The sequence below is a fragment of the Vigna radiata genome, chromosome 9, assembly GCF_000741045.1.
Source record: "Vigna radiata var. radiata cultivar VC1973A chromosome 9, Vradiata_ver6, whole genome shotgun sequence".
NCBI lineage: Eukaryota > Viridiplantae > Streptophyta > Magnoliopsida > Fabales > Fabaceae > Vigna > Vigna radiata.
In genome coordinates, this window is record NC_028359.1 from 13024850 (window position 1) to 13049736 (window position 24887).

The following is a 24887-nucleotide window of genomic DNA, read 5'->3' on the forward strand; positions in this document are numbered from 1 at the left end:
AAAAGTTAAAATTAGATTTATCAATCGAACTAAGATCATCAATCCGAATTTTCTTTTCAATTGATATTTTTCAGTACTTTACATTACCATTACTTTACTTTACGTTTGTTATGCTTTTTATTGGTTACTTCAATTCACTTCATGTTATAATTCTTTATCTGTTACATTAATTCTTTAATTGAAGTTTTAAATAGTGATTTAGAATTATGCTTTAGATAACAAGAGACTTATAATTTAAGTTTGTTGTTGATTAATAAACTTAAATTTTAAGTATGTCAAATCTAAGTCTGTTCAAAATCAAATTTAAAAAATCTAAAATAATAGACTTTTTATACTAATGATATTTAGAAAATATTTAATGAAAACCAAAATTTGATTTATATTTTCAATTGAAATCCATACATACATTTTAAATTCAAAAGGTACCATAAAATTTCAGGAATAACAATGTTAATTAATTGAAGGAGCCAAACAAGTATTCAATGGGAGAAAACTTAAATATGTGAAAATATGTATAAAATTGAACTAATATTTATATAGTGATTTGTAAAAATATGAAAAAGAAAGTGAAATTTTGAAAACTATTAAAAAGAAATAAAAAATTATGGATTCCTACAAAAGAAAATTTCAAAACCTTCTTTACTCTTAATTTTCTTATTCAAAAATTTCAAACCCTTTGAATGAATTAATTAATATTGCATATTATTGCATACATAAAACCCACTAGAAATTTGGCAGCAAATTTGTAAATAGAAATGATGTTTTGGATTAACAGTCAGAATTTTACACAGACAAGAGAAATGACGTTAATAATATAGTATTATTTAATCTTGTAATGTAATATTTGAATGTTTTCCCCCAGTCGTTTCTTGAAATTGGTGCTAAATCTGTGAGCAAGAAACTTGCCCCATTTGTATGGCCTATATTTGGAAAGGTTTTGGTCATTTATCAACTCCTCCATAGGCTTCACCTCAGTTTCCTGTGCAGGGAAGAGGAAGAATGGATAGGAATATCTTTCTTTCTCAGAGTTTACCACCACTCTATGCTCTGGACTCTCATATGCATCATTACTCCAAACCTCCAACAACAAACAACCCTAATCATCAACTCAAAATTTCTCTCTGAATAATTATACTTAGATAATATTTTTTTGACAACATTTAAACATCATCTACGTGTCATCATTCTGTGATTGGTCCAAAAAACTCCACAATCAATAATAATATCATAAACACCATCATGGACCAATCACAGAATGACACGCAGATGATGTTTATATGTTGTCAAAAAAATGTTGTCTAAGTATCATAATTCCCTCTCTCTTTAGCATGTAATAAGAAGGATAATGATACTTAGACAACATTTTTTTGACAACATTTGAACATCGTCTACGTGTCATTCTGTGATTGGTCCAAAATTACTTCACAATCAATAATAATAATCATAAATACCACCATAGACCAATCATAGAATGACATGTAGATGATGTTTAAATGTTGTTAAAAAATGTTGTCTAAATATAATTATCCAAATAAGAATTTTATTCAAGAAGCTATTCAAAGAAAGTGAAAAAATGTTGTTTGGAGTGGTAAAGAAATATAGTACCTGAACAATATCACCAAGGTTGATAATGAAGGAATTTGGAATGAGTTTAATTCTTATCCATTCTCCATTGTGTTTCACTTCTAATCCTTCAACCTCATCTTGTGCAAGAACGGTTAGAGCTCCGATATCCTTGTGTGGACCAACACCAAGGGCTAGGTGTGGACTAGGGCATGTAGGATAATAGTTAAGATGAAAAAGGCTAGTTTGATCTTTCACAAAATATTCCTCAAACCTTTTTGCTTCAAGGCCTAAGCTCAAAGCTATAAGCTCCATTAATTTCAAGGACAATTTCTCCGTCTCTTCAACATACTTTGTGATTGTACTCCTACCCATATTCATGATCACATAGTGAATTACAAAAACAAAAAGGAAAGAAAAACTTTCTTTTATCCAAAATGAAAGAAATAATAAAAAATACATATAACTTGCAAATTAATTGATAATTTTATTCAATTAGAAAAGCTAAAGAGTAGGCTTTGAAAGGTGTAACAACATATACCTCTTCTTATAATTATCTTAATTGTTTATAATAATATTAATAACAAGGTAAATTTTACCTTTTCACATCATAAACTTTTTCTTATTTTAAGTTACAGTAATAAGAGTTAAATATGTTTTTCGTCGCTTAACATTCAGTGAAAATTGAAATTAGTCTCTTTTTAAAACTTTGATCCAATTTAGTCATTCAACTTTAGAAATGTGTAGATTTAGTTTTTTTAACTACTTTTTGTTAAGTTTAATTACGATATCAAACACATTTCATGATAGCATTTAAGTTGTTTACACTTTTGACATATTTTTTCTTCAATGTTAGTTGAGAAATACGTTTGAAATCTCAAATAAACTTAACAAAATTTGGTTAAAAGGACTAAATTCACACTGTTCTAAAGATAAGAGACTAAATTAGTCTAAAGTTTTGAAGAGGGACTAATTTCAATTTTCATGAAACATTAAGAAACCAAAAACATTATTTAACTCTAGTAATAAATAATAGGTTTAATACCTATTTTGGTCCCTTCTTTGGGAGGGTTTGTTCAAAGTGGTCCTCCATTTTTTCAAAAGTTCACTTTAGTCCTAGTTTTCACAAAAACTTTTCAAGTAGGTCATTTTTGGTAACGCCGTTAACTTGACTAACGGCAAAGCTGCCAGGTGTGTAATGTTTGATGATGTGGCATTGTAACTTGTTTTAAAAAAAATATATAATTGTGATGTGTAAATTAATATAATTAGGGTAAAATAAAAATAATGGATTTGGGGTAATTAGGATCAAAAGATTGAATTTGGGGTAATCCGAGCCAATTTTGCGATTGGGATTGAAATTGGGTCAGAAGATTGAAATTGTGTGCGATTTAGGGTTCGTCAGCGCAATTTAGGGTTCGTCAGCGCTGTACGGGTTTTGTGGTCTTCCACCCTCTTCATCCAGGTTCGTGGTTCATCAAGGAGGTTGTTTCGTTCGTCGTCAGGTTAGTGTTCTTAGTTGGTTTGTGATCGCATTAGGTGTGTTTGTTTTGTAATGGGTCGAATTGTGTGTTTGTTTTGTATGGGTGGACACTGAGATACTGATGGGACGAACATTGAGACGGAACGTAGCAAGCTGGTGTTTTTCGATATGAGGAACCAGTTTGAGTTGGAGGATCTGCTTCGAGCATCGGCGGAAATACTGGGAAAAGGGTGCTTGGGAACGGTTTACAGAGCGGTGCTCGACGATGGCTGCATCATCGCAGTGAAGAGACTGAAAGACGTAAACCCCTGCGAGAGAAACGAGTTTGAACAGTACATGGACGTTGTAGGGAAGCTCAAACACCCCAACATTGTCAGACTCCGAGCCTATTACTATGCCAAGGAAGAAAAGCTTCTTGTGTATGATTACCTCCCCAATGGAAACTTGCATGCTTTTCTTCATGGTTAGTTTATTCCTCTGATATATTGTATTTTATCAGGGTTATTTCAAATTTAACATTTTGATGTTAATGATACAGATAACAATAACCATGAATCAGTACTATAATAATTACCCAATTTCATTTTTTTTATTTTATCCTAATTATATTAATTTACACCTCACAATTATATATTTTTTTTAAAACAAGTTACAATGCCACATCATCAAACATTACACACCTGGCAGCTCTGCCGTTAGTTAAGTTAACGGCGTTACCAAAAAGAACCTACTTGAACAGTTTTTGCGAAAGTTAGGACTAAAGTGAACTTTTGAAAAAAAGGGAGGACCACTTTGAACAAACCCTCCCAAAAGAGGGACCAAAATAGGTATTAAACCTAAATAATAATTTATTTTATAACAAACATCTTTGTTCCCTTCTCTAAACCAATTGCAATATTAAGTTAATTTCATTGAGATCAAAGATCTATGTAATCTTCTAAAGCTTATTAAAGAGCTAAAGTTATGTTATTGTTTTTTTTAAAAGGTTTAGTGATTAAGGTATTATCACATTATTACAATGTTATCTTCTTGAACATGATTTAAGTTTCTACATGCACAAGCACATCACCAATAAATTATGCTTCAACAACTATTAGTTACATTTTAGACATAATCCATGACATTGCTCCAAAGCTCAATTAGAAAACCATATTCAAATATACTTTTAGAATCTTTTTCGTTTCCTGTATAATAAGAATTTGCAAAAGCAAGCAAGTCTTTTTCTCTTCCCTTTTGTAAAAATCTCAAAGCCAAATAATTCCCTTTTAAGTACACTAAAATTCTTTTTACAACTTGTAAATACAACTAAGTTGGTTTTAAATTATACCTATTAATTAAGCTTATACTAAACACTATAAGCCTTTGTAATTGTAAAACACACCAAACTTGCAACAATTTACTTAAAACTAATGTAATCCACAGTTATATACTATCAACACCTTTGTATAAAAGAAACAAAACTATTTTTGAAATTTTGGGCAAATCAAGGGCTAACGTATTTATGTTCATAAGGAAAAATCAAGACTTAAGTAGTTTTAAAAAAACTATTTGGAAAATAATTTATTTATTTTTTAACCCAACAAGAACTAACCATAGTCTACATATTTCTATTTAGAATAAAAAATAAGAAATTAAGTAAATCAGACATATCCTCTTCGTCACTTCTCATTTAGTTAGATATTATCATTATTCGGGTAAAATGTGTAATAATGGTCTTTATCAAATAGCATCAATTAAAAACAAGAGTTGTTTCATCAAATTAACTTTGACTGTTACTCTTTTTCTATCAAATCTTTTCCCACGTCAATATTCTATTTTTTTTATAGATTTTTTATACCAATATTTAACGAGTTTATTTAATATGATTCTTTAATTTTTTTTTTCTCTTTATTTTGATTTTCTTTTTATTTAAGAGGACTTTATTTAGTTTTTTCCATTAAATTGAAATTAATATTGTTTGAAAGGTGACCACTTATGAGCTTCTTCAATCTTTTATTGTCTCTCTTTCTACTCATTGCACATCCACGACCTCTTCCAGAATTAGTAAAAACAAGTACAACAAGTAAAAACAAAGAGACTGAAGAGATAGAAAAGATCAGAGTCATTACACGTGGTCAATTTCTGAATGACGCTAGCAACACTAATTTACCAGAAATGATCATATTGACTTTTTCAAAACAAAATAAAGAATAAAGTGAAAACAAAAATATTAAGAATTACATCAATTGTACTTCTCAAATATTGAGATAAAAACACCTTATAAATCAATATTAATTATAAAATACTAGAAAGTGAATTTAAGATTAATTTAATTTTAAGTTTGTTATTATTATATCTACTATTATAATGCTTTTATTTATAATTGATGAGATTTTCGTTACACCTCTCACCTTATACCTTTCCATTGACACATACATTTATATACATATGGCTTACCTGTAATGTTAATTGTACCTATTATTTATTTACCCAAACATCCGTTTAGAAAATATCTATAAATATTTTAAAATCTACATGTACATGTATATATTATACAAAAAATTATATATTTTAAAATAAAATTAGAAAAAATATATATATATATATAATATAATATAAATTAAAATTTAATTTTAATTAAATTTAATCTAATAAAATATAATTTAATTTAATTTTTAATTAAATTTAATTAAAAAATATATAACTTAATTTTTAATTATTTTTTACGGATCAAACAGTATGATCAATTTAGAAAAAAAATATTAAAATATTCACTATATCTATTATCCATAAATAATAAATATTTCTCAAATTTTACCCATGTTCCCGTATCCGGAGATACCCTACATTTTTTATGCCATGCCTATGCGTATCATATGATACTGGATATTATTTTCAGGAAAAATGATATTTTGACACTAATTTTTTGACATCATTTTGATACTGCACACGTGTCAAAATGTGGTTGGACGATTTCAAATTAAAAAAGAATTTTGGTTTTTTTCTTCCAAATATGCTCTTGTCTCAGCTTTTTTTAATTTGAAATTGTCCAACCACGTTTTGACACGTGTACAGTGTCAAAATAGTGTCAAAATATCATTTTCTTATATTTGGAAAATGATATTTTAACATCAATTTTTTACACCATTTTGACACGGTATACGTGTCAAAATATGGTTAGACGATTTCAAATTAAAAAAAAGTTGAGGTAAGGGCATATTTGAAAAAAAAAAATCAATTCTTTTTTTTTTAATTTGAAATCATCCAACCATATTTTAATACATATATAGAGTTAAAATAGTGTCAAAAAATTGGTGTCAAAATATCATTTTCCCAATAAATATTAGTTTTATTTGAGAGAAAGGAAAGATGAATTACCTGAGGTGTGGAGGGTACTGAGGATTGGAATTAGTCCAGTAAGTGAGTCGATCATCGTGTTCATCAGGAGTGAGAGGAACCGGAGTGTGGTCTTTGGCTACAGAATCAAACACTTCTTTCCAGTCCCTAACGTTCTTGGTGTGCTCAGTGTCATAATAACCCATGGCATTCCTCTCATCTCTCCTAACCTTCCTCTTCTCCTCCACACTCTGACTAAAGAACATCCTTGAAGCTTTCTCAATGTTTTCTCTCAGAACCACAGGCACCCCATGGTTTATTACTTGGAAGAAACCCCATTCCTTGCACGCACTCCCTATCTCCTTCACCAACCTTTCAACGGAACATGGATCTGAAACTGCCTCCTTCGTTACTGGAGACAGATCTATCACAGGAATTTCTTCAGCTTCGATCACACCCAACTTTGGTCTGTGTTGCACCTCTTGGACGAAAGCAGCCTCTACCTCTCCCATGCTTCACTTCTTTGCCAACTCCACAGTTTACTCTTCTATATATATAACTAACGTAATAATAATATTGTTTTAACCTAGAAGGCCCCACATCAATCAAATTATTGCATAAAATATATTAGTTCATCAATAATGTTATCTTTAACATGTGAATTATTAGTGTATCTGATCAATTATCAAATTAAAATCTTATAAATAAAATTTCATTAAATATTTAAAATTTTAAAAATTGCATAAATATGGTTTACATCTAATAGTATTAACAAGATTTGCTGTTACAAATAGTATATAAAATAAATCAGATCAAACTAAATAAATAGCATTGTTTGGTTGGATTGGGTTATGAGTTTGATTCGTATACTTAAAAATATATATATATATTTTTTTTTAATTTTAAAAAATTTAGAACGATAATTTTTCTTATATTTGATAAAATTGGTCTAGTATAAGGTAACAAATTACTAGATCAAGAGTTTTTTAGTCCTTATAATCATATTGCATAGCAAAAAGTTTCAACTGGTTTGTCGGATGAATCATATATTTTTTCAGCTTTTAAGTAAACAATGATAGATGAAATATTTAAGAAAATATATGTTGTATGGATATTGTGAGTAAAATATTTATGTGATTGTGATTCCTTCGTACAGATACATTGAATCAGGACACACTACATATGGTTGTTTCCTCTGAATATCAAAATAAAATAATATGATCCTTACGTGTTTATTTTTTCTTTTATGAAAAGGAAATTTGAAAATTGTTTGAATCATATTTTGCTAAAGGTTAACAAAGTCTCTAAGTGGATCATATGCAACTTTTCTTAAGAAAAAATGTGTAGAGACTTTTTATTAAGAAAAAAAAAAAAGAAACAACTTCCAGATTATTTAATCTAGAATATTTAATGTTTCTATATTGAGACTTTTTACATTAAATGTGATATGTAAATTTAATGTTTTAAACTTTGACGGCATAAAAGTGAAGAAATTGTTCTATTAAGATTAAAAGATAAATTCATACATTTATAAAAATTACAGACAACAATCTCAAGTTTTAAAGAATGAAAAATAAAGAAAATAATTTGTAGATACTGTAAGCGTATGCAGAGAGGGAAAGACAGAACGTAGTTTACAAAGAAATGAGAGAGTGAGACAGAGATAGAGAAAACGAGTAATTTCTCATTAGAAGAACCAGTATTAATACAAAGAGAGTAACAAATAAAAATGACCGTTACAACCGTTAGGGGCTAGAATTAAATTCCTAACAATCCCCCTTAAATTCTAAGTCACTTAACAACTTGACTCCAAGCAATTCTCTGAATCTTTCAAAGCGATCTTGTCGTAGGGCCTTTGTGAACACATCAGCAATTTGTTCATTCGTAGGACAGTATATGAGTTCTAGCTTTCCTTCAATGACACGTTCCCTGAGGTAATGATATTTCGTTTCGATATGTTTGCTCCTACCGTGGGCAATTGGATTCTTTGACAAATTTATTGCAGATTTGTTGTCCACCATTAAACGTGTGGGTTTGTGGTCTTCAATCTTTAACTCACGAAGAACAGCCTCCAACCACGCACTCTGACATGCAGTTTCTGCAGCTGCAATGTATTCGGCTTCACATGAAGACAATGCAACTACACTTTCCTTCTTTAAGCACCACGAAATAGATGTTCCCAACAGCTTGAAGAGGTAGCCAAATGTACTCTTCCTATCTGTTTGATCTCCACTCCAATCTGCATCACACCATGCTTCCAGAATGTTATCAGTGTTGTTGTCGGTTCTGCAGAAGTGCAACCCGTAGTCCGTTGTTCCCTTCAGATATCTGAGGATGTGCTTTGCTGCATTTAAATGTGGCTGCCTTGGATCATGCATATATCTGCTTATGAGGCCAACTCCATAGTTGATGTCTGGTCGACTGTTACAGATATAACGAAGTCTTCCTACAATCTGCTTGAAGAAAGTAACATCAACCTTGGCCTCTTCTTGATGAGATGAAAGCTTGATGTTGGTTATAACAGGAGTGCACGTGCTATTGCAATTCTTCATGTTGAGTTTGTCCAGAGTTTCAAGAATGTACTTCCTTTGGTGCATAATCATTCCACCTTCAGTCTTTACGAATTCCATTCCAAGAAAATATCCCAATTTACCGAGATCGGTCATCTCGAGCTCATTCTTCATTTTTATTTTAAACTGTTCAATCTGTTTTGTTGAGCTCCCCGTGATCAACAGATCATCAACATACAAGCATACCACAAGCGTACCTACCTGCACAATAGATTGTACATAAATTCCATATTCAACTGTACATTTTTTTAAACCATACCTGATAAGAAGTGCATCGATATGCTTGTTCCATGCTCGTGGTGCTTGACGAAGACCGTATAGGGCCTTGCTTAGTTGATAAACCTTTGATTCTTGCCCTTTTATAGTGAAACCTGGTGGTTGATTCACGAACACTTCTTCCTCAAGAGGGCCATTGAGGAAAGCTGATTTGACATCCATTTGATGAATTATCCACCCTTTAGCATTGGCAATAGCGACAACAAGTCTGATAGTCTCAATCCGAGCAACTGGAGCATAAACATCATTNAAATCTATCCCTGGCTTCTGCAAGAATCCTTTAGCAACCAGCCTAGCCTTTAACTTTGCTACTGTTCCATCTGGTTTAAACTTGGTTTTGAATATCCACTTGACATCTATAGCTTTCTTATGTTCTGGCAACTTCACAAGTTTCCATGTTCTGTTTCTTTCAATCGTTGATAGCTCCTCTTGCATAGCATCTCGCCACTCCTTGATCCCGATGGCTTGATCCCATGTGAGTGATTCAACACCTGCAAAAAGAGCAAACTGAACCATATCTCCAGTGTCAGTAATATCATTATCGGAGAATAGTTCATAGTTATTTAATCTTGTAGATGGGAAACGTGTTCTTTGTGGTCTCCTTGTGTCTCCATCTACATTGATAGTTGCTGGTCTATTTTCTTCCACATTATTTTCTCCCATCCAAAAAGTCGTCACATTATCAGGTCCTTGAGTTGGTATGATTTCACCTCCTTTCCAAGTGTAGATGGCAGACTCATCAATGATAACATCTCTGCTAATCACGATTTGCTGCTTATCTGGATCAAACAACCTGTAAGCACCCGTGGGATGGTATCCTACAAGAATAAGAACTTCAGTTCTATCATCAAGTTTCTTTCTTCTTTCAGCTGGTATGTGTCTATGGCATATTGATCCAAACACTTTCAAGTGTCGAACATCGGGCTTCCTCTTTGACCATACTTCTTCTGGTGTTGAATTGGGTAAAGCTTTTGTGGGGCACCTATTCAGAAGATAGGTTGCTGTTGCAACCGCTTCACCCCAAAGAAATTTAGGTAGCCCCTTTCCTTTGAGCATGCATCTAACCATGTCTAATATCATCCGATTTCTTCTCTCAGCCAACCCGTTGTGTTGAGGGGTATAAGGTGCCGTGACTTCGTGTTTGATTCCTTTATCAATGCAGAATTCATTCATCTCCCTTGAATTAAACTCGCCTCCTCCATCAGTTCTAAGAATTTTTATTTTGAATTCCGATTGTGTCTCGGCCATGCAACAGAATTGAACAAAATAATGGCGAGTTTCTTTCTTTTCTTTAAGTAAGTATACCCAAAGCTTTCTAGAAAATTCATCTACAAAAAGTAGGAAGTACTTGTTACCTCCTAGTGATGACACGTCAAAAGGGCCACACACATCTGCATGAATGACATTCAACACTTGTACTGCTCGCTTATATGCGTGTTGTTTGAAGGCACACCTAGTTTGTTTACCAGCCACACAACCTTCACATACTTTACTTGGTGCAGTGAATTCAGGAATACCTTTCACAAGTTATTTATCTCTCAACTGACACAAACTTTTGAAATTTAAATGTCCAAAACGGTAGTGCCAAAGCCACTCTTCTGCATTAGCACCTTCTGCAGCTAGGCATTGTACTTCTACAACGTTCAATTCAACCTTGAACGTTCTATTTCGAGCAAGAGGTGCCTTGATCAACAACCTTTGTTGTTCATCATAAACTTCAATGTTTCTTTTCTGCAATTGCATAGAGTATCCCTTTTCCAGAAGCTGTCCAAGGCTCAAAAGGTTGCTTTTCATCATGGGCACATAAAGAACATTATGCATATACACAGGTTTACCATTCTTCCGCGTGATCAACACCTTTCCTGATCCCTCTGCTTGAACTACACTATCATCTGCAAATCGGACAACACTCTTGACACTGGTGTCTAAATCAATTAACCATTTTTTGTTACCTGTCATATGGTTAGAGCATGCAGAATCGAGATACCATGACATGTCTTCCTGTGCGTAAACTGTTTCTCTAGCTAATGACACATGTTCTGTCTGTCTGGTTTTGTTTGACACTTCATCCTTTGCATGCATTGATTCTCCAAGCGTCGACACATGTTCCTTTTGACTAGTATTCTTTATATACTTGTCTTCGTTACTACTAAGTATATATAGCAAGGATTCACCACGTGTTTCACACTTACCATCATTTCTTTTATCCGCAACAATATTCATCAAGGCAACATGATCTGAATCCGAGACCAGCTCCTCTTTTGCAAGATTCACTTCATCGTTTTGTTCTTTCTTGGCATTATCATTGTGCCAGCACTCCGACGAATAGTGACCGAATTTATTGCACGTATAGCACTGCATATTCCTCTTGTCAGTGTTCTTTCTGTCGCCTCCTCTGCCTCTGGTGGGTTTTCCTCTACCTCTGCCATTGCCTTGTTCATTGCCTTCATTACCTTTGCTTTGCTCTGAATTGCATCTCCCACCATTTCTGCCTCCTCGACCGCCACGAGACCTACCTCTGCCTCTGCCCGTTCCACGATTCTTGAAGGTCTTGGCTTGTAGGGCTTGATTAATATTCTGAGTAGTCTCTTGTTCTGCGGCTTTTCTCTCCAACAAACGTTGCTCATCTACTTCAAGAGAGTTTTGCAACTCTTCGACCTTCAGCTTTTCCAAGTCTCTGCTTTGCAGAATGGCTACGACAATGTGGTCGTATTGAGGCGTGAGAGTCCTTAGGATTTTATGAACGATCTTCTTGTCCTTGACAACCTTGTCACATGCACGCATTGCATTGACAACCACTTGGATTCTGCCGATGTAACCTTCAATCGTTTCTTGTTCACCCATGTTTAAAAGCTCATACTGTCGTCGTAGTGACTGTAGCTTAATTTCTTTCATATTTCCAGCAGTTTCATACCCATCTTGTAGGATCTCCCATGTTTCTTTAGCCGTTGTCGCCTTTGACACTTTCTGAAAAATCGCTGCCGAAATGCATTGATGCAATATCATGCGTGCTTTGCAATCTAGCTTTCTATTCTCTTTGTATGCCTTCTTTTCTTCGTTTGTAGCGTTCTTTGTGGGTTCTTTAAACCCAATCTTCACAATCTCATCGATCTCCTGAAAACCAAGAATAGCATCCATCTTGACGCACCAATCTTCGAAGTTCTTTCCGTCAAATATGGGTAGATTACTCTGGATCATCCCCGCCATCCTTTCAACGTGAAGCCTTTCTTCACTACACAAATTCTTCGCAGAGAACGATACTTCCCAGGTTCAGAAACCTAGCTCTGGATACCACTGTAAGCGTATGCAGAAAGGGAAAGACATAACGTAGTTTACATAGAAATGAGACGACAGAGATAGAGAAAACGAGTAATTTCTCATTAGAAGAACCAATATTAATACAAAGAGATTAACAGATAAAAATGACCGTTACAACCGTTAGGGGCTAGAATTAAATTCCTAACAGATACTATATCAAAAATTACATAAGGATTAAAATTATATTTATTTATTTATTTTTAAAGTAGAAATGGTGGGTACATTCAACAATATTATTAAGATAGTTTAACTCTTGCATATTACCTTGTAAAAATACATGGTATAATCTTAAAATAAATGAATAATTGAATATAACCTTATAAAGTAAGAATGTAAATTGACCCTGTGCTACCTTTCTAACTTTTTCTCAAGGAAGACCCTTCTTTAATAACTTTTAATATTGTTATTATACATAATTATTCAGTTATTCAAAGATTGCTTCTTTATTGTATCCTTGTCAAGAAAAATTCTGTAAGGTCAACCATCTACTATAAGAACTCTTACTGTGAATATAGTCAATAGTTAAAAACTTATTAGTATTATCTGATTGTGATAACTTTAATTTTACACATAATTAATTTTCTTTTAGTATCCTATCATACACATTATTAGTACAACTGAAGTTTTGATTTGACAAACTTGGCAATATAACTGTGAAACCCAAAGGAAAGGACGTTTTCAACTATGATAGCTATAAGATGTCTCATTGCCAGCCATAAAACAAAACACAAAAGGTTTCAAATATCTACAACATACATAAAAGAAGTGAATGCAAATGTGAAAAACATGATAACATTAATTATTCTTCTGTATCATATATCTCCATATCTGCTCTAAATTTACCTAAGAATCATCACCTAAAGTGTATATGTGCAGCTTCCATCATCACTTCTGGCTGTTGGATCATAGTTTTCTGCAGCAGGGTCAGTGCAACCTTCAGGAACAGGAACATGAACTTGCTGAGCTGCTTGTCCTGCACCAAACAATTATGGTAACCTTAATTTAGTCTTGTTCATTCATCATCAATGGTTACTCCAACATAATCCTGAAGCCAGAAACAGTTTTCCCATCATGAACTTTAGGATCAAATCAAGGGTCTAACCATAGAAGTTTCCTGTCTTCATGGCATCTTCATTTGCATCTCCAAGTGCAGCCTCTTTGAGGTATTTGTCAGCCAGTTGAACTCTCTTCACATTCTCTTGCTCTTGGACAAGCATGTTTCCATACTCAAGGAGCTTGCTAAGAGACATCTGTGGTTGCTTAAAAGTTGGTGGTCCCTCCTTTGAATTCACTAACTTTTTCCCAACATTCTCCACTCCCACCCCAGAAATCCACTTTCTCACTTCATCATCATACACTCTGGCCCTCAAGGCACCAAAGAAGTCTGCATACAATTCCATCAAACAGTTGATTATTCACATGTCATCACGCAATTTGACACCAATAGATTTAGCTTGAAACTTGAATTGAGTTATGACTTACCAATAGATTGCCCAGGGAAAGTGTCAACAAGCTTGATGATGTCTTCCTTTGGGATACCATCTGTTCTGAAAATGCCTTGGCAGACACCAATCCTGTCATCTCGAGTAGGTGCCCAATAGAACTTCTCCATACGACCATCACGAATGAGAGGAGCATACAATGTTGAGAAGTCATTGCCAGTGACTATGATTGGAACACGGGGATTCTCCTCCTTGTTGTACATGCCAGGAAGTTGGACATTGGTTGGGTTGTCAGCAATGTTCATGAGGGTTGCATTCACCATCTGGTTGTTCACAGTGTACTGAGTTGTTCCACCAAGCCTACCAGCTCCAGCATCAAGATCATTGATGAAGAGACAGCACATCTTTCCTTTTCTGATAATGTCTGCTGCCTCACGGTATCTTTGCCTGATCAACTTAGCAGGCTCTCCAGCATTTCCACTCTCCAATTCTCCAGCACTCATCATTATGGGGCTGAACACAAAGCCAATAAGACAAAGAGTTAATGAAGTTTTGGATTGTGGTTTGTAATTTTGTATGTCCCAAACCATGGTTTGGAGACTGAATATTGAGTTCCATGCACAGATAACACATTGCAAAAGTCTCAGTTGAGCTGTATTTCAACATAATTTTGGTTGTTCTGAAGATCCTTAACCCTAAGCAAAATCGACTTAGGGATAGATTTCCTGACAAACTAAGAATCCTTAACCCAACGTTTGTTAAAAAGTAAACTTTAAATCTAATTCAATTCTATAAAACCTGTTTATAAGATGAAACTTACACTCACTTATATATTATATAATTTGGTCTTATCATTGTAGGATCTATAACAATTTGGGAACAACTATTTTGGACCAGCCATAGATTGTGTAGAAGTGAAAAAAAAAATTGTTTTTTCAGTGGTCCAAACCATGGTTTGTAAACCATAAGCTGAATACACTCTTAGTTCATCTTGGATGTATCTTAGTCTAAACCAACACAGCATCTCTATCCTTTTCCTACCAAATCGGGTAATACATATTGGAATGGAAATAAATAAACTTACTTGATTCCCATCTTGGCAAAGACAAGCTCACATTGGAAGGATTTCCCCTGACCTTTGCCTCCCCAAATACCCAAAATAAGAGGAACCTTAATATTTGGCAAGGACAAAAAGTTCTTGGTGATGTGAACAACAATCTTATCCATAAATGCAGGAGCAATATAGAAGCCATCCATGGTGTTGTCCAAATTGTACCTGAAAAATAAGTCCATTAACATTCATCATGTTCACAGAATGCAAACAATCCAAACTTAATGTTCCAACTCTTTATTGGCCATGTTAAGTTCAAAGCAACAACTTACTGGCGAAGACCAGCACTGATGTAATCATAGGAACTCATGACAGCATAGTGAGTGCCACTCTCCATGGGAGCTTGGAAGAGAGTGTCCACCATTCCCTTCCCTCTAGTGATATCCTGCTGGTCATCGGAAGTGTCATAAGCAAGTCCTCCCCATCTATCCTTTGAAGTCTGTTTCTCCTCATCATATTCAATCTCAGCAGAAACTTTGAAATTCCCACACACACTCTTCTGGCTAGATCTCACAGAACTGGTTTTCTTCAAACAGATTCCAAAGAATGGAGAGCCTGTCACTCCACTGCTACAGCCATTCAGTTTCAACTGCACAAAAATTTAACCCCAATGAGCCATAAACCCCAAATTCAACAGCAAGACTCATCCTTCACAAGAAATTGAAACACACCCAGATAGAAAAAACAAATCAAATACATATTTGATCACCAAAATTCTAAAGAGCCCCCCATTTTTATATATACAGAAATAAGTTCACAATCTACTCCTTTGAACAAACTTACACAAATATAGCACATATACTATGATTGGCAACTGCATCATGCATATTTATGTCGGCATGTCTATACTCTATAGTAAGCTAAAAGTATTAAAAACATGGACCAGACCAACATCATAATTTATAAGTGAAACAAAACAGGTTGTGACGATGACACAAATGTTTGAAGAGTTTAATCTGACATAAACATAGTACCGGTGCCATGTTAACAGCTCCAAAGGTTGGCACTGAGGCAGCCATTTTGACTAGTAGGAGTGTTAAAGGGGAACAAGACAACAGGAAACTAAGTGTTTCAAAGTGTTTGGTTGGATTGAATAGGAGAGAGGGTGTTTTATAGTGTGGAAAAAGTAGAAGGAAAATCTGTGGATTGACTAAAGAATTTATCAACAGCCACAGAAGTGGGGTTGGAAGTACTGCGGTATTATTAATACGTGGCTTTTGGTGACATGGACATTGGGTTTGGAACATCGTTTTTTAGTGCAGTGGACTTTGTTTAAGAACATAATGGAGGCTTCTAGGAAATGTAGATATTTGAGGTTAGAGTTGCAGCATCACCCTCCACCACTCATATTTTTGTAATTTTATTGCTGCATTGTTAAGAAAATAGAAAAACCAATATCAGAATGGTTCGGCGAAGAGAAAAAGATTTCTTCTGTCACTTCAAGAAGTTTTTTTCTTAAAAAACTAAAATGTTGAAATAAAAGAATTTCAGGTACTTTCGCAAATTAAAATAACAAGCTTTTAAAAAATATTTTAAATCGTAAATTATTTTTTTAATCTGAATAAATGGACCTAGAATTGTCTAGAGACAAATAAATGCATAAGGAATTTTTGTGTACCTTTTTTTCTAATTTTTCATGTGTATATAAAACTTATTTAATTTTTCTGCATATTCTTCTTTCTAAGAAGTTTTCATGGAAAAGATAATTTGAACGACACCAAACTAAATCAAATTAGCTCTTTTTTCAAAAATATTTAGATAATTTCTTATTCACAAATAAATAACGAAAGTTTGTTTAGTAAATTTTAATGATTTATTATGTTTATAATTTAAAACATACTCGTATTTATAACGGAAAAAACTTCTTTTTGCAAGTTTTCAATTTTATCCTCGTTACAATTATGATATTGGATATTCTGAAGATAATTAAAATATTTTGGTCTTTAGCTCAATTGAGTCAAACAGTCTAGACATTTGTCTAGGATTGATACCATAAGTTATTAGAATATCTTTATACCAAAAGTGACTAAACTCAGACTAATCGTGTTCACTAAGTGAACCAAAAGTGGCGTGAATTCCCGTTATAAATCTAGAGTGTTATAACTTGTGTAATCTTCTTAAAGATTAGTGGAACCCCTTAAGAGGTCTTAAGGGAGAACTGAACATAGTTTAGGTTAAGTGAACCAGTATAAAATTTGTGTTATTCCTGCTTGAAACATCTTTCCTTAAAGCAACCAATGTTTGAACAAATTTTTTGACCGTCAATCTCTTGAAAACTTATCGGACACTGATTTGTGAAAAGTTTTAAAACACTATTAAACCCCCTTCTAGTTTTTTCTTGGGATTTCAGTTCACCCAAGCGAATTAAAGTACAATCCTTCTTCAAGAGTGAGGATGCATGCACCTTTCAAGATGTCTTAGCATCCAAGTAATGTTCTAAGGGTTACTTGAGTTCCCAATCAAGCCCAAAGAACCACATAGTTCGCATAATCACTCAAGAATCAAGTTAAAAAGCCAAAATTATAGTTTATGCAAAAAAAGTTGTTTGTTTTAATCTATTATGGAATTTATGTAATTGATTAAATCAAAGAACTGCACTTTTTGTAAGATGTTGTTTGTTTTAATCTACTATTGGATTTTCAAAATCGATTAAATCAAATACTAATAAAAAAAAGAGAAAATACAAGCCCAAATGAAATGTAAGCTTGGCACAAATATAAAGTTGTTGGGGCAAATCAACAAGTGTACCGAGTCGCACAAGTAATATAAAATGGTAAGACTAAGTATCGTATCCCAGAGGACTCTCGGCGCTAAACAGTCGTGTGATAACAAGATTAATTAAGACTTAAAATAAAAGAGATCAATGGGTTTATGCGCAAAAATAATAAGTAAAATAAAAATGCAATTGACCAATGGTAAAAGAGCACAGAGATGAACGAATGTTGATTTATATGAGATAGATGTGTTGTTGGGGTTAGATTTCACCAAATTCCCTCTCATGTATGTAAGAATTCTTCTTTAAGCATTAATGCTAACGTCTCTCACTAAATTACCTAAATTCGATCCCTCGGTAAATAAGTATGTCCCTAATTACCAGTTCATACAATTCCTAGCATTCCTGGTAAAAAGATGTGAAGAACAAGAGATTAAGACGACCAAGACTCATACCCTCATCCCTGAGAAGTATAACCCTTAAGAGTAATTCAACAAGAACCTGAATTGTGAGGAACCTCCCGACACTCATGCAATTCATAAATCATGCTAATGAATGAGTTAAACAAAACAAGCATTGAAATAGGTGAATTACTCTAACAATTAATGAAAAATCATATGAAATTAAGAATCAATTCAAATACATCATCATCCCACAACAACAAATAGAAATTAGTTTCCCATAGACATGGGGGAACTCTATGAACAATGGAAGAAAGAATGAGAATGAAAGCCTAAGAATTGGGAGCAGAGTGTATTGTTATGCTCTTCTTTGCCAAGGATGCAAAACCTAGAGCCCCAGGGTCCTTTAAATAGTGTTGGAGGCGTGCCAAAACATGGTCCGGTCCAAAAGAATCAAAACAGGGCCAGATCCACGAAAGTCGACACCCAAGAGGTCTAAGAAGACACCCAGGCGGTTAGAACACTTCATGCAAGGCCCAGCCCTTCAATTTAGCCGCCCAAGCTTCGAGGCCCCGCCGCCCAAGCGGTCAGGGTCACCGCTCGGGCGGCGGACGTCAATTCTGCACACTCAAGCCTTGCTTCTGGACGCTCGGGCTTCGTGTTGTTCCTCCTTCTAGTGCCTTTTTAAGCCCTTATGAGCTCCATCTTCTTGGCTCTTCATCTCTGCTTCCAGTATTACCTCAATCTCTGTCAAAACAAGGGGAAGTAGTCATAAAACCATTAAAATCAACCTCAACTCTCTTATTCACACAACTTAATGAAAAAGTATGAGTACAAGAAAGTTTCTAAGTGAAAAAGGGTGGTTTTAGTATTAAAAATTACATCACAAATAACGGTGTTTTAAACCGTTATCAAAAGCCTAAAGAAAAGACTTATTACACAAAGAATAGGTTAATCCTATACAAAATATATGAATCCTAATAATATATTTACAATTAAGGAAATAGATTGGGTCTTGACACTAGCTCATGTTGTACCTCCCTTGATGAGTTTCCTTCATCTATAAAAAAAAAAAAAAAAAAAAAAATCATAGAAATCATGAAGAAAAATCATCACAATTAACTTTAACTTGAAATAACCTTTATTAATTTGACAAACTAATAACTAGGGATGACAATGTAGGATGGGCTAGGCGAGCTAACCTATAAGCCCATAATTAAAAGCATAGGACAAATTGATATGTTGAGCTTGCTAACCCGTATAAGTTTGGCCTACATAACTTGTAACCAAAATGAACTTGGGGTGAGATAGGGCGAGTGGGCCTACTAGCCCTCATTCTCTTAAACCCAAATTTTTCTCTTTTATGTTAAGAATATTATACTCTTTCTCAATTGATGACTCTTGGGAAGTTCTATTTATAGTTATATAATTACATTTGACATCCACACCAATATCAAGTTGTTATTTATGTGCAATAAATATGTCGAGCACATATTCTTATGTCGAGCACCTAACCATTATATTTTTTATCTGTAAAATGTCAAGAACAATCATTATATAGGGTGTTAACATTGTCTTTAGAATCCTTTTGCATATATTATTGTTTAACATTTTATTTGCATAATCTTACTCGTCTTAACTTTGTGTGAAGCATCTGTGATGTCACCCCTGGTTGTAAGAGCTACAATAATATAATATGAAATTTTGTAATTTGCATATATGATGTGTTTATAAGTGTACTTAATCACAGTGAGAGTGGATGCAAAAGCAAATGGCTTCTACTCGCCTTTTGCTCAATTATAAGAAACTGCTTAGTCACATATTGTATGGCTATCTTGAAATCTCTACTACAATACATGCATACCAAAAAGTAGAGTTCATCAAGACAAAATTAAATAAAAAAAACCTTATTTTAACTCATTTTAGTTCATGTACGTAAATGGTGGATTAACAAGAGGAATTAATAATATTAACAACTAATAAACACACATATGATCAAACAAATCCTAGTTACTTTGAAACACTTCCAATGTTCCTTGCTCAATTCATGAGAAAAGAAGATCAAATGCGAGACTGACTTAAATGAGTCGGCCTGCATTGTCACCATTACTAATAACATCTCAATATCAACCAAGTTAAAAATATTTTTGTAACACTATGATTTATGAGATGTCACGGGTATTAAAATTTGGTAAAATTCAAAATTTATCATAGCGTGAAAACATACTTAAAGAAAATCTTATCCAATTACATTATTTCGAGTAATAAAATAACGAAGGAAATACTTCAATTATATTGTTTCAACTTGTAAAACAAAATAACTTTAAATGAATCCCAAGATTATTCTCCATCCTCTCTCGAATCAATCACGCCTCTGCAACATCGGTAACATTATTTGCTCACTTATAATGCATTATACAATCATCATCAATAATTTCATTCACAAACACAAAACATAAACATGTATAGGGTAAGCTACCGATAAAATAAAACAATCATAACAACAAGATACATACATACTCATTATATCAACCATAACGAAACACACAACAAGATATATACCTTTTGATTACACCAACCATAATCAAACACGACAAGATACATACCCTATGATTATATCAACCATAATCAAACATCTCGTACATAGTAGTGATAACAATAGGATTCTTTACAATCTAACATAAACAATTCAATCATGCTGAATTACACGATCCTCGATCCCCAATCCTTGATCTTCAACCCTTGATGTCATCACTAACATCTCACACATAGACCCTTGGTCTATCCACTCATTAGCACACGTGTTAACTACTTACTATAGCGATTATAGTAACACCACTATCAACATAACATAACCTGAAGCATCTCAAGTACCATGATCATCATCTTAGATACACTACCATAATGACTATCCTAGTCATGAACAACACCATGACCATCACCGTACCATAATACCATAGTGGAAAGAACTCATCTCACTCATGTACCCTACCTCACCGACTGTAGCCGCTCCTACAGCCCACTTGTAGCATCCCCTATAGATCATCTCCTTCCAATGCACATAAGGCAAAAGGAAAGACTTACCCGCAGATAGAACTAGGATTTATGAGGTACAACAAGTAGACTTATCCTCCACTCTCATGCTCATCAATCACATACTTAGGTACATCCCAACACTCACTCATGCTCCACTCTCAACCGCAAGTCACATTGACCCTAAACATAACCACTAACCTTCATCTTTGATTATCATCATGTTCCACAGCTCCTCAAGCTTGGTTCATGTCCATTCTTCATCAAATTCGTCATTTTTCACCAAAATGCACTATGATAATCGATTATCTAAATGAAATTTGCCCAAAAACATCACGTAGGAAGGGATAATTGATTATATTCCCAAATAATCGATTATTCTCAAAATCACACTCAAAACCAATGTGCAAATAATCAATTATAACTAATGATAATTGATTATTGTTGAATCGAAACGTAGACATGATTAAAGCATTCAAACATACATACATCAACCCTAGATCACGTGGAAACATAGTTAACACATTATACATGCATTCAAGCATCACATACCCATGTAAACATACTCAAACACATATAATACATCACTTGAATCTTTCAGATCCAATCATTGACATGTTATACCCCCAATAATAAGGTGCAAAAGAGTCTTCGATAAAAACACCAAATTGGGTTTTCAATCAGTCAAAAAAACTAAGCATAATGCTTACAGAGTTGATGATGCGAGGCTATTTATTTTCCAAACTAGACCTTAAATTAATGATCTGCACAGTGAGAATGAAGAACCAAGTCTAGAACCCATTATCCAAAAATCATCCCGATCCAACGGTGACCGACTTCACAACGACGAAAACACCAATGTAGTTTTTATGAAATTCTCCAAAACAGAGTTGTTGATGTGAGACTGTTTTCTCCCAAACTATACCTCTGATTGACGATCTGAACGGTCAGAATGAAGACACATACGTCTGTAATCCACTGTCCAAAACTCAGCCTGATCCAACGATGAACGACTTCACAACGAAGAAAACCCCAGTGTAGGTTTTATGTTTTGCGGGAATGACTTCTTCTCTTCCTCTCTCTCACTCACTTGGTTTTTCCCTCCCTTCAAATGACTCTAATATGCCCTACTAATCTGACTCATCTCCTCTAAAACAAAGTGAGACATAAATGTCCACATTATTTGGCCTATTCTTCACATAGGAAGGGAGTTTAATAATCCAACACTTACAACATATACATGGAAACCCCCAAGCATAATTTTGTTCTCCCTTAGCTTCAAATTGTTGGGATAACCCAACAAAACATATATTATACATTCATTGGAAAAACTCATCACAAATATTACATAAAACCTATGCCCATTCATAAAACTCATCAGAGATAATCATAATCATACACTCATGTTTCAAAACAAGGATTATCAATCAAGATAATCAAGAACACATATCACATACAAGCATAAACAAAAAAAGGTAAATTTTCCCATACCTTGGCCAATACTAGGACTTTATCTACAACCCCAAAGCACCACCAATATTCCCTTTGCCCCAAGGGTTTTTGCTGCTATTTCTCTTCTCTCCAAACGTGTCTCTCTCTTTGCTTCTCTATTTGATTTAGTGTTTCTAGGGTTTCTAAAATACAAATTCTCTCACTCTTTCTATATCTTAATATTTTTATTCTAATTAATTATGATAAGTTTATAAATAATATATATTATTATTATATAATCATAATATCTAATAATATCTTTTTCTCTAATAATAATATCTCTTTAAAATGTCAAGATTGTATCTCCTATTTTAATTTATGCACATAATTAATAAAATGTACAAGTTCCTTTTATCTTTAGGAAAAAATATAAATATAATCAAAGAAAATAACATAATAATCATGTCTAAATGAATATGTACACACAAAAACAAACAAAAAGACCAAAGTCTCAACACTAAATTATTTCTAATACCCATATTTTCTCGAATCTTACAATTTGAATCAAAACAAAACTAATATATTCCAACGAAAGTTAAGTTAAAAAGAAAATACATTAATTTAAAAAATGATAGAATTTCAAACTATTCATATAAATGAATTACTATCCAAAACATTTGCATCCACATACGAATTAAATGTATTATGCATCTAAATTTTGTTATTGAAAAAAAATGTTTATTTTAGTTCATGAATGTGTAAAGGTGTTTATTTTTAATAAGTTTTTGTTGAACTCTTCTATCATTATAATACAATTTTAAGAACAAATTTGAAAATAAACTATTTTTATATTAAACTATAATATTATAAGTCGGTTTGATTATTTAACACATTTTCAGAAATTGAATAATTTTTCTAATTTTTCAAATACTGAATTCATAGTCACTTTCAGAAAATCAAATTGATTATTTATCCTATAAAGTAATATATTAGAAAAAAGGAGACTACAGATAGCAACTTCCATTTTCCAATTTTCCTTGTTTCCACCTTAGCCCATAATGAAATACGATCAGAAACATATTAGGCTAGTTTTCTGCTAGCTGCACGCCCACATTTTCTTAGCGCACTCCAAATGTTTAAAACATTGGCTGCAGAGTGGGAATATATTTAAGTCTTGTTATATTAGTTTAGTGGTACAGTTCGTAGTTGTGAGCGATAGCATATATATATATATATATATATATATTCAAGTAAATTTTACTTTTGCTATACATGTTATGAAGATGTTATAACTGAATTGTTTTGTCATTCAATTTACCATCTATTACTTATGATTAGGTAAATATAATTTATTAGAAAGTGGGTTTTTAAGCCTGACTCAACCCCACAAAACCGGCTTGTAAGGTAAGGTCTGCACTCCACTTATATATTATAAATTGGTCTTATCTCTAGTCGATGTGAGACTTCCAACACACCCCCCTCACGCCGAGGTATATACATCTCGAGCGTGAGACAAGATATTAATGGGTGGTCCGATAACGGCCTAATAGCGGGTGGAACAATCTGCCCAACAAATATCGCTAGGATAGGCTCTAACCATAGCTCTGATACCATATAGAAAAGTATTTTGGATATATAAGGATCCTATAATTCTTCATCTATTAAAGGAATGACAGGTGCACAAATCTGCACAAATTAAAATAATATCTAAATTATAACTAACACAATATTTTATTGCCTAATATCCTTTAATAGAATATTTAACATATCTTAACACCCCCGCTCAAGTTGGTGCATGAATATCACACATTCCCAACATGAATAGAGACTCATCAAACAATCTTCTTGACACTCCTTTAGTGAGAACATCAGCCAACTGTAACTCTGATCTTATAAAAGGAAAGGAAATTATTCCAGCTTCAATCTTTTCTTTGATGAAATGTCTATCAATCTCCACATGCTTTGTTCTATCATGTTGAACAGGATTATGAGCAATTGCAATAGCCGAAGTATTGTCACAGTACAAACTCATAGCTTCATTTGGTTTAAATTCCAAATCTGACAACACATTTTTAATCCACAAAAGTTCACATACACCTAGTGTCATGCCTCTGAATTCTGCTTCAGCACTAGATCTTGCTACTACAGGTTGTTTTTTACTCCTCCAAGTTACAAGATTCCCTCCTACAAAAGTAAAGTATCCAGAGGTAGATCTTCTATCATCTTTTGAA

General features: G+C 33.5%; 3 protein-coding genes across 3 annotated transcripts; all 3 read right to left on the reverse strand.

Moving 5' to 3' along the window:
• Positions 1–719: 719 nt before the first annotated feature.
• Positions 720–6905, reverse strand: LOC106774276 (probable 2-oxoglutarate/Fe(II)-dependent dioxygenase). Its single transcript, XM_014661214.2, has 3 exons — positions 6404–6905; positions 1606–1930; positions 720–1078 (listed from the first exon to the last, which is right to left on the reverse strand). Exons 1-3 carry the CDS (start codon positions 6871–6873, stop codon positions 821–823), a joined length of 1053 nt encoding a protein of 350 aa, XP_014516700.1. The 5' UTR covers positions 6874–6905; the 3' UTR covers positions 720–820.
• A 3829-nt stretch (positions 6906–10734) lies between these two features.
• On the reverse strand, positions 10735–12414 carry LOC106773379. The gene has a single exon (XM_014660077.1). The coding sequence runs from the start codon at positions 12412–12414 to the stop codon at positions 10735–10737; it is 1680 nt and encodes a 559-aa protein (XP_014515563.1).
• Positions 12415–13179: 765 nt separating this feature from the next.
• On the reverse strand, positions 13180–16263 carry LOC106774376 (ribulose bisphosphate carboxylase/oxygenase activase 2, chloroplastic). The gene is made up of 6 exons (XM_014661357.2): positions 16053–16263; positions 15351–15667; positions 15052–15243; positions 14008–14480; positions 13628–13909; positions 13180–13498 (listed from the first exon to the last, which is right to left on the reverse strand). Exons 1-6 carry the CDS (start codon positions 16095–16097, stop codon positions 13383–13385), a joined length of 1425 nt encoding a protein of 474 aa, XP_014516843.1. The 5' UTR covers positions 16098–16263; the 3' UTR covers positions 13180–13382.
• Positions 16264–24887: the final 8624 nt, after the last annotated feature.